This window comes from Mobula hypostoma (genome assembly GCF_963921235.1).
Source record: "Mobula hypostoma chromosome 13 unlocalized genomic scaffold, sMobHyp1.1 SUPER_13_unloc_1, whole genome shotgun sequence".
Taxonomy (NCBI): domain Eukaryota; kingdom Metazoa; phylum Chordata; class Chondrichthyes; order Myliobatiformes; family Myliobatidae; genus Mobula; species Mobula hypostoma.
The window spans coordinates 726,797-740,022 of record NW_026948145.1 but is presented as its reverse complement, the minus strand read 5'-3'; the positions used below and the strand labels follow the sequence as shown (position 1 = coordinate 740,022).

At 52.1% G+C, this 13,226-nt stretch overlaps 1 protein-coding gene across 2 annotated transcripts in view; it reads right to left on the bottom strand.

Moving 5' to 3' along the window:
• Positions 1–13,226, bottom strand: part of LOC134341283 (rho GTPase-activating protein 30-like) — a 100,371-nt gene that overhangs the window by 35,352 nt on the left and 51,793 nt on the right. For both annotated transcript variants that reach the window (XM_063039158.1, XM_063039157.1), the window contains 3 exons: positions 10,304–10,440; positions 6,938–7,112; positions 6,435–6,535 (listed from right to left, as the gene is read on the bottom strand). In XM_063039158.1, coding sequence (XP_062895228.1) covers positions 6,435–6,535; positions 6,938–7,112; positions 10,304–10,440 — 413 coding nt within the window. The remainder of the gene's footprint in view (positions 1–6,434; positions 6,536–6,937; positions 7,113–10,303; positions 10,441–13,226) is intronic.

Sequence of the window (13,226 nt, the reverse complement as noted above, 5' to 3'; positions counted from 1 at the left end):
CGAGACCACCATTCCCATTCACACCCATTGTCTACACTCCTAACGAGATGCACCATTCCCATTCACTCCCATTGTCTACACTCCTAACGAGACGCACCATTCCCATTCACTCCCATTGTCTACACTCCTAACGAGACACACCATTCCCATTTACTCCCATTGTCTACACTCCCGAGACCACCATTCCCATTCACTCCCATTGTCTACACTCCTAACGAGACCACCATTCCCATTCACTCCCATTGTCTACACTCCCGAGACCACCATTCTCATTCACTCCCATTGTCTGCACTCCTAACGAGACACACCATTCCCATTCACTCCCATTGTCTACACTCCCAAGACCACCATTCCCATTCACTCCCATTGTCTACACTCCTAACGAGACCACCATTCCCATTCACTCCCATTGTCTACACTCCTAACGAGCCACCATTCCCATTCACTCCCATTGTCTACACTCCTAACGAGACCACCATTCCCCTTCACTCCCATTGTCTACACTCCTAACGAGACCACCATTCCCCTTCACTCCCATTGTCTACACTCCTAACGAGACCACCATTCCCCTTCACTCCCATTGTCTACACTCCTAACGAGACCACCATTCCCCTTCACTCCCATTGTCTACACTCCTAACGAGACCACCATTCCCCTTCACTCCCATTGTCTACACTCCTAACGAGACCACCATTCCCCTTCACTCCCATTGTCTACACTCCTAACGAGACCACCATTCCCCTTCACTCCCATTGTCTACACTCCTAACGAGATGCACCATTCCCATTCACTCCCATTGTCTACACTCCTAACGAGACGCACCATTCCCATTCACTCCCATTGTCTACACTCCTAACGAGACCACCATTCCCATTCACTCCCATTGTCTACACTCCTAACGAGACCACCATTCCCATTCACACCCATTGTCTACACTCCTAACGAGATGCACCATTCCCATTCACTCCCATTGTCTACACTCCTAACGAGACGCACCATTCCCATTCACTCCCATTGTCTACACTCCTAACGAGACACACCATTCCCATTCACTCCCATTGTCTACACTCCCGAGACCACCATTCCCATTCACTCCCATTGTCTACACTCCTAACGAGACCACCATTCCCATTCACTCCCATTGTCTACACTCCTAACGAGACCACCATTCCCCTTCACTCCCATTGTCTACACTCCTAACGAGACCACCATTCCCCTTCACTCCCATTGTCTACACTCCTAACGAGACCACCATTCCCATTCACTCCCATTGTCTACACTCCTAACGAGACCACCATTCCCATTCACTCCCATTGTCTACACTCCTAACGAGACCACCATTCCCCTTCACTCCCATCGTCCACACTCCCGAGACCACCATTCCCCTTCACTCCCATTGTCTACACTCCTAACGAGACGCACCATTCCCATTCACTCCCATTGTCTACAATCCTAACGAGATGCACCATTCCCATTCACTCCCATTGTCTACACTCCCGAGACCACCATTCCCATTCACTCCCATTGTCTACACTCCTAACGAGACCACCATTCCCATTCACACCCATTGTCTACACTCCTAACGAGATGCACCATTCCCATTCACTCCCATTGTCTACACTCCTAACGAGACGCACCATTCCCATTCACTCCCATTGTCTACACTCCTAACGAGACCACCATTCCCATTCACTCCCATTGTATACACTCCTAACGAGAACAACATTCCCATTCACTCCCATTGTCTACACTCCTAACGAGACCACCATTCCCCTTCACTCCCATCGTCCACACTCCTAACGAGACCACCATTCCCCTTCACACCCATTGTCTACACTCCTAACGAGATGCACCATTCCCATTCACTCCCATTGTCTACACTCCTAACGAGACACACCATTCCCATTCACTCCCATTGTCTACACTCCCGAGACCACCATTCCCATTCACTCCCATTGTCTACACTCCTAACGAGACCACCATTCCCATTCACACCCATTGTCTACACTCCTAACGAGATGCAGCATTCCCATTCACTCCCATTGTCTACACTCCTAACGAGACGCACCATTCCCATTCACTCCCATTGTCTACACTCCTAACGAGACACACCATTCCCATTCACTCCCATTGTCTACACTCCCGAGACCACCATTCCCATTCACTCCCATTGTCTACACTCCTAACGAGACACACCATTCCCATTCACTCCCATTGTCTACACTCCCGAGACCACCATTCCCATTCACTCCCATTGTCTACACTCCAAACGAGACCACCATTCCCCTTCACTCCCATTGTCTACACTCCTAATGAGACCACCATTCCCCTTCACTCCCATTGTCTACACTCCTAACGAGACCACCATTCCCCTTCACTCCCATTGTCTACACTCCTAACGAGACCACCATTCCTCTTCACTCCCATTGTCTACACTCCTAACGAGACGCACCATTCCCATTCACTCCCGTTGTCTACAATCCTAACGAGATGCACCATTCCCATTCACTCCCATTGTCTACACTCCCGAGACCACCATTCCCATTCACTCCCATTGTCTACACTCCTAACGAGACCACCATTCCCATTCACACCCATTGTCTACACTCCTAACGAGATGCACCATTCCCATTCACTCCCATTGTCTACACTCCTAACGAGACGCACCATTCCCATTCACTCCCATTGTCTACACTCCTAACGAGACCACCATTCCCATTCACTCCCATTGTCTACACTCCTAACGAGACCACCATTCCCATTCACTCCCATTGTCTACACTCCTAACGAGACCACCATTCCCCTTCACTCCCATTGTCCACACTCCCGAGACCACCATTCCCCTTCACTCCCATTGTCTACACTCCTAACGAGACGCACCATTCCCATTCACTCCCATTGTCTACACTCCTAACGAGACGCACCATTCCCATTCACTCCCATTGTCTACACTCCCGAGACCACCATTCCCATTCACTCCCATTGTCTACACTCCTAACGAGACCACCATTCCCATTCACACCCATTGTCTACACTCCTAACGAGATGCACCATTCCCATTCACTCCCATTGTCTACACTCCTAACGAGACGCACCATTCCCATTCACTCCCATTGTCTACACTCCTAACGAGACACACCATTCCCATTCACTCCCATTGTCTACACTCCCGAGACCACCATTCCCATTCACTCCCATTGTCTACACTCCTAACGAGACACACCATTCCCATTCACTCCCATTGTCTACACTCCCAAGACCACCATTCCCATTCACTCCCATTGTCTACACTCCTAACGAGACCACCATTCCCCTTCACTCCCATTGTCTACACTCCTAACGAGACCACCATTCCCCTTCACTCCCATTGTCTACACTCCTAACGAGACCACCATTCCCATTCACTCCCATTGTCTACACTCCTAACGAGACCACCATTCCCATTCACTCCCATTGTCTACACTCCTAACGAGACCACCATTCCCCTTCACTCCCATCGTCCACACTCCCGAGACCACCATTCCCCTTCACTCCCATTGTCTACACTCCTAACGAGACGCACCATTCCCATTCACTCCCATTGTCTACAATCCTAACGAGATGCACCATTCCCATTCACTCCCATTGTCTACACTCCCGAGACCACCATTCCCATTCACTCCCATTGTCTACACTCCTAACGAGACCACCATTCCCATTCACACCCATTGTCTACACTCCTAACGAGATGCACCATTCCCATTCACTCCCATTGTCTACACTCCTAACGAGACGCACCATTCCCATTCACTCCCATTGTCTACACTCCTAACGAGACCACCATTCCCATTCACTCCCATTGTCTACACTCCTAACGAGACCACCATTCCCATTCACTCCCATTGTCTACACTCCTAACGAGACCACCATTCCCCTTCACTCCCATCGTCCACACTCCCGAGACCACCATTCCCCTTCACTCCCATTGTCTACACTCCTAACGAGATCACCATTCCCATTCACTCCCATTGTCTACACTCCTAACGAGACGCACCATTCCCATTCACTCCCATTGTCTACACTCCCGAGACCACCATTCCCATTCACTCCCATTGTCTACACTCCTAACGAGACCACCATTCCCATTCACACCCATTGTCTACACTCCTAACGAGATGCAGCATTCCCATTCACTCCCATTGTCTACACTCCTAACGAGACGCACCATTCCCATTCACTCCCATTGTCTACACTCCTAACGAGACACACCATTCCCATTCACTCCCATTGTCTACACTCCCGAGACCACCATTCCCATTCACTCCCATTGTCTACACTCCTAACGAGACACACCATTCCCATTCACTCCCATTGTCTACACTCCCAAGACCACCATTCCCATTCACTCCCATTGTCTACACTCCAAACGAGACCACCATTCCCCTTCACTCCCATTGTCTACACTCCTAACGAGACCACCATTCCCCTTCACTCCCATTGTCTACACTCCTAACGAGACCACCATTCCCCTTCACTCCCATTGTCTACACTCCTAACGAGACCACCATTCCCCTTCACTCCCATTGTCTACACTCCTAACGAGACCACCATTCCCCTTCACTCCCATTGTCTACACTCCTAACGAGATGCACCATTCCCATTCACTCCCATTGTCCACACTCCCGAGACCACCATTCCCATTCACTCCCATTGTCTACACTCCTAACGAGACCACCATTCCCCTTCACTCCCATCGTCCACACTCCCGAGAACACCATTCCCCTTCACTCCCATTGTCTACACTCCTAACGAGACACACCATTCCCATTCACTCCCATTGTCTACACTCCTAACGAGACGCACCATTCCCATTCACTCCCATTGTCTACACTCCTAACGAGACCACCATTCCCATTCACTCCCATTGTCTACACTCCTAACGAGACCACCATTCCCATTCACTCCCATTGTCTACACTCCTAACGAGACCACCATTCCCCTTCACTCCCATTGTCTACACTCCTAACGAGACCACCATTCCCATTCACTCCCATTGTCTACACTCCTAACGAGACCACCATTCCCATTCACTCCCATTGTCTACACTCCTAACGAGACCACCATTCCCCTTCACTCCCATCGTCCACACTCCCGAGACCACCATTCCCCTTCACTCCCATTGTCTACACTCCTAACGAGACGCACCATTCCCATTCACTCCCATTGTCTACAATCCTAACGAGATGCACCATTCCCATTCACTCCCATTGTCTACACTCCCGAGACCACCATTCCCATTCACTCCCATTGTCTACACTCCTAACGAGACCACCATTCCCATTCACACCCATTGTCTACACTCCTAACGAGATGCACCATTCCCATTCACTCCCATTGTCTACACTCCTAACGAGACGCACCATTCCCATTCACTCCCATTGTCTACACTCCTAACGAGACACACCATTCCCATTCACTCCCATTGTCTACACTCCTAACGAGACCACCATTCCCATTCACTCCCATTGTCTACACTCCTAACGAGATGCACCATTCCCATTCACTCCCATTGTCTACACTCCTAACGAGACCACCATTCCCATTCACTCCCATTGTCTACACTCCTAACGAGACGCACCATTCCCATTCACTCCCATTGTCTACACTCCTAACGAGACCACCATTCCCATTCACTCCCATTGTCTACACTCCTAACGAGACCACCATTCCCATTCACTCCCATTGTCTACACTCCTAACGAGACCACCATTCCCATTCACTCCCATTGTCTACACTCCTAACGAGACCACCATTCCCCTTCACTCCCATTGTCTACACTCCTAACGAGACCACCATTCCCCTTCACTCCCATTGTCTACACTCCTAACGGGACCACCATTCCCCTTCACTCCCATTGTCTACACTCCTAACGAGACCACCATTCCCCTTCACTCACATCGTCCACACTCCCGAGACCACCATTCCCCTTCACTCCCATTGTCTACACTCCTAACGAGACCACCATTTCCCTTCACTCCCATTGTCTATACTCCTAACGAGACCACCATTCCCCTTCACTCCCATTGTCTACACTCCTAACGAGATGCACCATTCCCATTCACTCCCATTGTCCACAGTCCCGAGACCACCATTCCCATTCACTCCCATTGTCTACACTCCTTACGAGACCACCATTTCCATTCACTCCCATTGTCTACACTCCTAACGAGACGCACCATTCCCATTCACTCCCATTGTCTACACACCCAAAGACACACACTGCTCCCATTAATTCCCATCATCCACAGTCCCATCAAGATTCACCATTCCCATTCACTCCCACCATCTACATTAAGTCCCACTCACCTCAGGAGCACTATCCTGTAAAATCTTACTTGCTCCCCAAACCTCTCCTTCCCTCCCTCTCTCTGACACTCTTTCAGTTCCATTGTCACCTTTTCCCTCATTCCGATTCAATTTTCGTTTGGAATCATTCCCAGATCTCCCAAGGTTAAATATAGATCGCCATTTCTTGACCTTTAAAGAGCCTTTTCTCCTGTATTAAGAGAGAGAGAGGAGAAGAGATCAATAATTTACCTGAACCCCTGGGTTAGACCCCATCCTGTAACCCATTCCTGGGGATCTGTTATTTTATATACAACCCCACCCTCAACTCCTCCGACCAAAACCCTGGGTTATAACCCAGCCTGAAACTCACTCCCGGGGATCTGTTATTCAATAAATTACCCTCACCATCGACTCCCCCTCAATCAATCCCAGGATTAGATTCTACTGCTGAGGATCTGTTATTCCATTCAGCATATAACCCCCACTCCCACCCCCTCCATCTCCACCTCTACCCCTCTCCCTTCTCCACGTTACCTGCTCTCCAGTTCCCAGTCGGTCCTCCCCCCTCCCATCTCCCGCCCGTTTCGTTCCTTCCCCCCACCCCCACTACCTGGTGTCCGGCAGCTCGATGATAGTGTGGTAGGGTTTGATGGCAGGCGGTCCGTCCCCGAGGTGCAGGACATGTGGGATCTGGGAGGGGTGGATACGCCCTGGCCCCAGGGCAGGTGCCGGCTCTTTCGCTGGGCTAAGGCAGGGCAGAGACTGGCACCGCTCGGTTTCTCCGTCTGTGGGGTGAGGGGGGAGAGAACAGCAGGAGTAATCAGGGCAGTCAGACCCCGGTAGTCCTTCATCCTGACAGGACACAGAGGAGCAGGAGAAGGCCGCTTGGCCCCTCCAGCCTGTCCCACCATTCCCTGTGACCATGGCTTATTTATACCGGTTACAGCTCCCCTTCTGTGCCATCTCTCACCCCTCCACCCCTCTATCGGTCAAATAATTCTCCAGCTCTACTTGAAATATTTCCGCCACCCAGCGTGACTGGGATACCAGATATTCACAGCCTAATGGCGGAATAAATCCCTGCATACCGCAATGTTAAATGACCAGTCCCTTAGCTTACAGTTGTGTCCATTGTTCTAGAGCCTGCCACTGGTGTAAACAGCACAACATCAACCCTGTCACAGCCCATATCGAGCCCATACCACTCCTAAACTCCCTGGAATACAGAAACAACCGCTTTTGGTAGTGTACGGGGGTTTCGATTTTTATGTTACTGCGGAGGCTAATTAAAATGGCGTCTTTGTTATGTTAATCTGGGGAATGCGGCTTTGTTGTGTTAAACGTTGAGAAAGTTTGCGCTAGCAGCTTGTTGTGGTTTAGAGGGTGATAAGAAATAAGTTATTAACCAATTGGGATAGTTGTTATGGTTTTGGTGTATTTGAAGATACTGTATGCGCGGGGTTTTGGGGCAGAAGGCGGGAGAGCGAGACAGAGAATGGACCAGGTGCTGTGAGCCCGCTAACGGGGGTCGGACCCCGAACGGGACGTTCGGCGAGGAGACGGAGACGGAGACGGACTCGTGTGGAGCGTCTGGTCGACCACCGTTGTTGGTCCCAGGCGGCCGGTCGCGGTGATCCGAGGGGTCGCAGGGTGAAGAAGAAGGTCCTTGAGCTCCAACTGTTTTGTGCACGAAGAGATTGAACTCTGATAAGTGTGGCGCCTTTTATTTTCCTTTTATGTTTTATTCTCTATTAATTATATAGTTCCAGTAATATCTATAAACTGTAAATCATTTAATTGCATCTGGTGTATTGTCTGTTATTTGGGCGGGGTGGGGTACATCACACAGCATCCACACAAACGAATTACCCAGTTTGGCGGGGCCGAGGCTGTTTCCCCAGACGACAGCGAGCCGAGCGACCCTGAGGGTGGCCGGGGGGGGGGGCGCTACAGTAGGATGAACCTCTCCTCCCAGAAGTTCGCCTTCCACTGCCTCCAATGCTACTGGAAGGACCCACACCATGCTCAACCCTGGCCTCACAAAACCACTGGCTCAAACACCAACCCGTTCACCATGAAGGCATCGTTTGCCTCCGGTCTGTGGCTGTTGGACGGCGCTGCTGTTCTGTAATTAACCTCAATCCTCCAGCACGTCACTGCAGTTCACTCTCTCTGCGTTTAGACCTCTGTTTTAAATCTCCTCAGTGACCGAGTCTCTACAGCCTCTGGGGGGGGGGGGGGGAGAATTCCCAAGAATACCTTCCCCTGGGTGAAGAATTTTCTCCTCATCTGTCCTGAATGGCCAAAATCTAATTCTGAGTGTGACCCTTGGTTCCAGACACACTACCCAGGGGAAACAGCCACCCTGCCAATCCCTGTAAGGAGTCTGGACATTTCAGTGAGATCACCTCTCACTCTTGTAGAGAGGACAGTCCCAGTCTGCTTCATCTCTTCTCGTGGGACAACACCGCCCCCCACCCGAGAATCGATTTGGGGACCATTCACTGCAATCTCTCTGTCATATGTGGATCCACACTTAGGAGGGGTGTTTAGACCTGTCCGCAATATTTCAGGTGTGGTCTCCCCAGGCCCAGGATGATTGGAGCAAGATGTCTCGTGTCTTGGAGCCAAAGACTTACAATAAACTGTCTCCCTCCTGAAGTTACTATCCCTGTGGGATGACATCCGGTCACTGGGGTGCCAGGATACCCAGCTCACTCCCAACACTGACGAGGTGAGAGACAGTCCTTGAGTGGGAGGACAAAACGCCATGGGAGGGGAGAGCAAGAGTGAAGGAGAGGGGGCAGAGTGAGAGAGAGGAGAGGGAGTGAGCCAAATGGGAGATGGGAGGTGGGGGGGGGGAGTAGCCAGTGTCGGGGCAAATTGATTTCCAGTGAAACTTTAACTTTCTCTCCACTACAGGACCTGGTAAGAGTTTCCTGCACCCTCTGATTTAGTCCCACATTTCAAGCAAGGTGGTGGGTGTCAAGGGGAAGTTACTGAGGTCGGGGTGACGGGTGAGAGGTGATGGGTGCTCTGGAGTAATAACTGAGGTCAGGGTGACAGGTGAGAGGTGATGGGTGCTCTGGGGTAATAACTGAGGTCGGGGTGACAGGTGAGAGGTGATGGGTGCTCTGGAGTAATAACTGAGGTCAGGGTGACAGGTGAGAGGTGATGGGTGCTCTGGGGTAATAACTGAGGTCAGGGTGACAGGTGAGAGGTGATGGGTGCTCTGGGGTAATAACTGAGGTCAGGGTGATGGGTGTAGTGGGGTAATTACAAGGGTCAGGGTGACGGGTGCTCTGGGGTAATAACTGAGGTCAGGGTGACAGGTGAGAGGTGATGGGTGCTCTGGAGTAATAACTGAGGTCAAGGTGACAGGTGAGAGGTGATGGGTGCTCTGGGGTAATAACTGAGGTCAGGGTGACAGGTGAGAGGTGATGGGTGCTCTGGGGTAATAACTGAGGTCAGGGTGATGGGTGTAGTGCGGTAATTACAAGGGTCAGGGTGACGGGTGCTCTGGGGTAGTTACTGAGTTAACAGTGATGGGTGACAGGTGCTCTGTGGAAGTTACTGAGGTCAGGGTGACGGATGTGGTGGGGTAATTACTGAGGTCACAGTGACAGGTGACAGGTGCTCTGGGGTAATAACTGAGGTCAGGGTGATGGGTGTAGTGGGGTAATTACAAGGGTTAGGGAGATGGGTGCTCTGGGGTAGTCACTGAGGTCACAGTGACGGGTGACGGGTGCTCTGGGGTAGTTACTGAGTTAACAGTGATGGTGACAGGTGCTCTGGGGAACTTACTGAGGTCAGGGTGACGGGTGTAGTGGGGTAATTACTGAGGTCACAGTGACAGGTGACAGGTGATGGGTGTTCTGGGGTAATAACTGAGGTCAGGGTGACGGGTGCTGTGGGGTAGTTACTGAGTTAACAATGATGGGTGATAGGTGATGGGTGATGGTATTCGGGTAGTTACCGGAGTCAGTGTGGTGGTCGCTGGAGCCGAACAGCTGCTGTACGTGATTGAGGATGAACTCGACCACAATGGACTGGACGCGAACCTCCATGAATGCGGCTGTCCCGTTGAAGCCTGTCATCTCGATCTCTTTCGACCTGAGGGAGAGAGGGGAAGAGGGTGACACTATCCTGGGACCGAATGTCCACACCTGCTCACCATCTGCATACCCTCCCCTCTCCCCACCCTCCCCTGCATCTCCTTCCCTTGTCCTCCTTTCATCCCACCCCTTCTTCCACAATCCTTACCCCTCTACACCAACATCCCTCCCTTCCCTACACCCACCCTTTCCACTCTCATCTGTTACCTCTCCACCTACCCCTCCCTGGATCGATGAACACTACCCTCCTTCCCTCCACCTATGTATCCCTCCCTCTCTCTGCCTACACCCCACTCTCCTCCGTGTCCTCTCCACACCCTCTCTCCCTTTCCTCTCTTCCATTTGCATCCTCACACGCCTCGCTTCACCTCGCCTTGCCTGTACCCTCCTCTCCTGTCCCACCTCATCCCTCCATCTATAATCCCTCTGGCAAATTGTAGAGACCGGCAAGTGAGAAATGAGGGATGAGGGTACAGTCAGAGATAAAGGAGTGAGGGATGAGGGAGTGGGGGTGGGTGGAGTGAGGAATGAGGGTGCAGTCAAGGATGAGGGAATGAGGGATGAGAGTGGAGTCAGGGATGAGGGATTGAGGGATGAGAGTGGAGACAGGGATGAGGGATTGAGGGATGAGAGTGGAGTCAGGGATGAGGGATTGAGGGATGAGGGTGGAGTCAGGGATGAGGGATTGAGGGATGAGAGTGGAGTCAGGGATGAGGGATTGAGGAATGAGAGTGGAGTCAGGGATGAGGGATGAGAGTGGAGTCAGGGATGAGGGATTGAGGGATGAGAGTGGAGTCAGGGATGAGGGATTGAGGGATGAGAGTGGAGTCAGGGATGAGGGATTGAGGGATGAGAGTGGAGTCAGGGATGAGGGATTGAGGGATGAGAGTGGAGTCAGGGTTGAGGGATGAGGGTGGAGTCAGGGATGAGGGATTGAGGGATGAGGGATTGAGGGATGAGGGTGGAGTCAGGGATGAAGGATTGAGGGATGAGAGTGGAGTCAGGGATGAGGGATTGAGGAATGAGAGTGGAGTCAGGGATGAGGGATTGAGGGATGAGAGTGGAGTCAGGGATGAGGGATTGAGGGATGAGAGTGGAGTCAGGGATGAGGGATGAGAGTGGAGTCAGGGATGAGGGATGAGGGTGGTCAGGGATGAGGGATTGAGGAATGAGAGGAGTCAGGGATGAGGGATTGAGGGATGAGAGTGGAGACAGGGATGAGGGATTGAGGGATGAGAGTGGAGTCAGGGATAAGGGATTGAGGGATGAGAGGAGTCAGGGATGAGGGATTGAGGGATGAGGGTGGAGTCAGGGATGAGGGATTGAGGGATGAGGGTGGAGACAGGGATGAGGGATTGAGGGGTGAGAGTGGAGTCAGGGATGAGGGATTGAGGGATGAGAGTGGAGTCAGGGATGAGGGATGAGAGTGGAGTCAGGGATGAGGGATTGAGGGATGAGAGTGGAGTCAGGGATGAGGGATTGAGGGATGAGGGTGGAGTCAGGGATGAGGGATTGAGGGATGAGAGTGGAGTCAGGGATGAGGGATTGAGGAATGAGAGTGGAGTCAGGGATGAGGGATGAGAGTGGAGTCAGGGATGAGGGATTGAGGGATGAGAGTGGAGTCAGGGATGAGGGATTGAGGGATGAGAGTGGAGTCAGGGATGAGGGATTGAGGAATGAGAGTGGAGTCAGGGATGAGGGATTGAGGGATGAGAGTGGAGTCAGGGATGAGGGATTGAGGGATGAGAGTGGAGTCAGGGATGAGGGATGAGGGTGGAGTCAGGGATGAGGGATGAGGGTGGTCAGGGATTGAGGAATGAGAGGAGTCAGGGATGAGGGATTGAGGAATGAGAGGAGTCAGGGATGAGGGATTGAGGGATGAGAGTGGAGTCAGGGATGAGGGATTGAGGGATGAGGGTGGAGTCAGGGATGAGGGATTGAGGGATGAGGGTGGAGTCAGGGATGAGGGATGAGGGTAGAGTCAGGGATGAGGGATTGAGGGATGAGGGTGGAGTCAGGGATGAGGGATGAGGGTGGTCAGGGATGAGGGATTGAGGAATGAGAGGAGTCAGGGATGAGGGATTGAGGGATGAGGGTGGAGTCAGGGATGAGGGATTGAGGGATGAGGGTGGAGTCAGGGATGAGGGATTGAGGGATGAGGGTGGAGTCAGGGATGAGGGATTGAGGGATGAGGGTGGAGTCAGGGATGAGGGATTGAGGGATGAGGGTGGAGTCAGGGATGAGGGATGAGGGTGGAGTCAGGGATGAGGGATTGAGGGATGAGGGTGGAGTCAGGGATGAGGGATTGAGGGATGAGGGTGGAGTCAGGGATGAGGTGTTGAGGGATGAGGGTGGAGTCAGGGATGAGGGATTGAGGGATGAGGGTGGAGTCAGGGATGAGGGATTGAGGGATGAGAGTGGAGTCAGGGATGAGGTGTTGAGGGATGAGGGTGGAGTCAGGGATGAGGGATTGAGGGATGAGGGTGGAGTCAGGGATGAGGGATTGAGGGATGAGAGTGGAGTCAGGGATTGAGGGATGAGGGATTGAGGGATGAGGGTGGAGTCAGGGATGAGGGATTGAGGGATGAGGGTGGAGTCAGGGATGAGGGATTGAGGGATGAGGGTGGAGTCAGGGATGAGGGATTGAGGGATGAGGGTGGAGTCAGGGATGAGGGATTGAGGGATGAGAGTGGAGTCAGGGATGAGGGATTGAGGGATGAGGGTGGAGTCAGGGATGAGGGATTGAGGGATGAGGGTGGAGTCAGGGATGAGGGATTGAGGGAT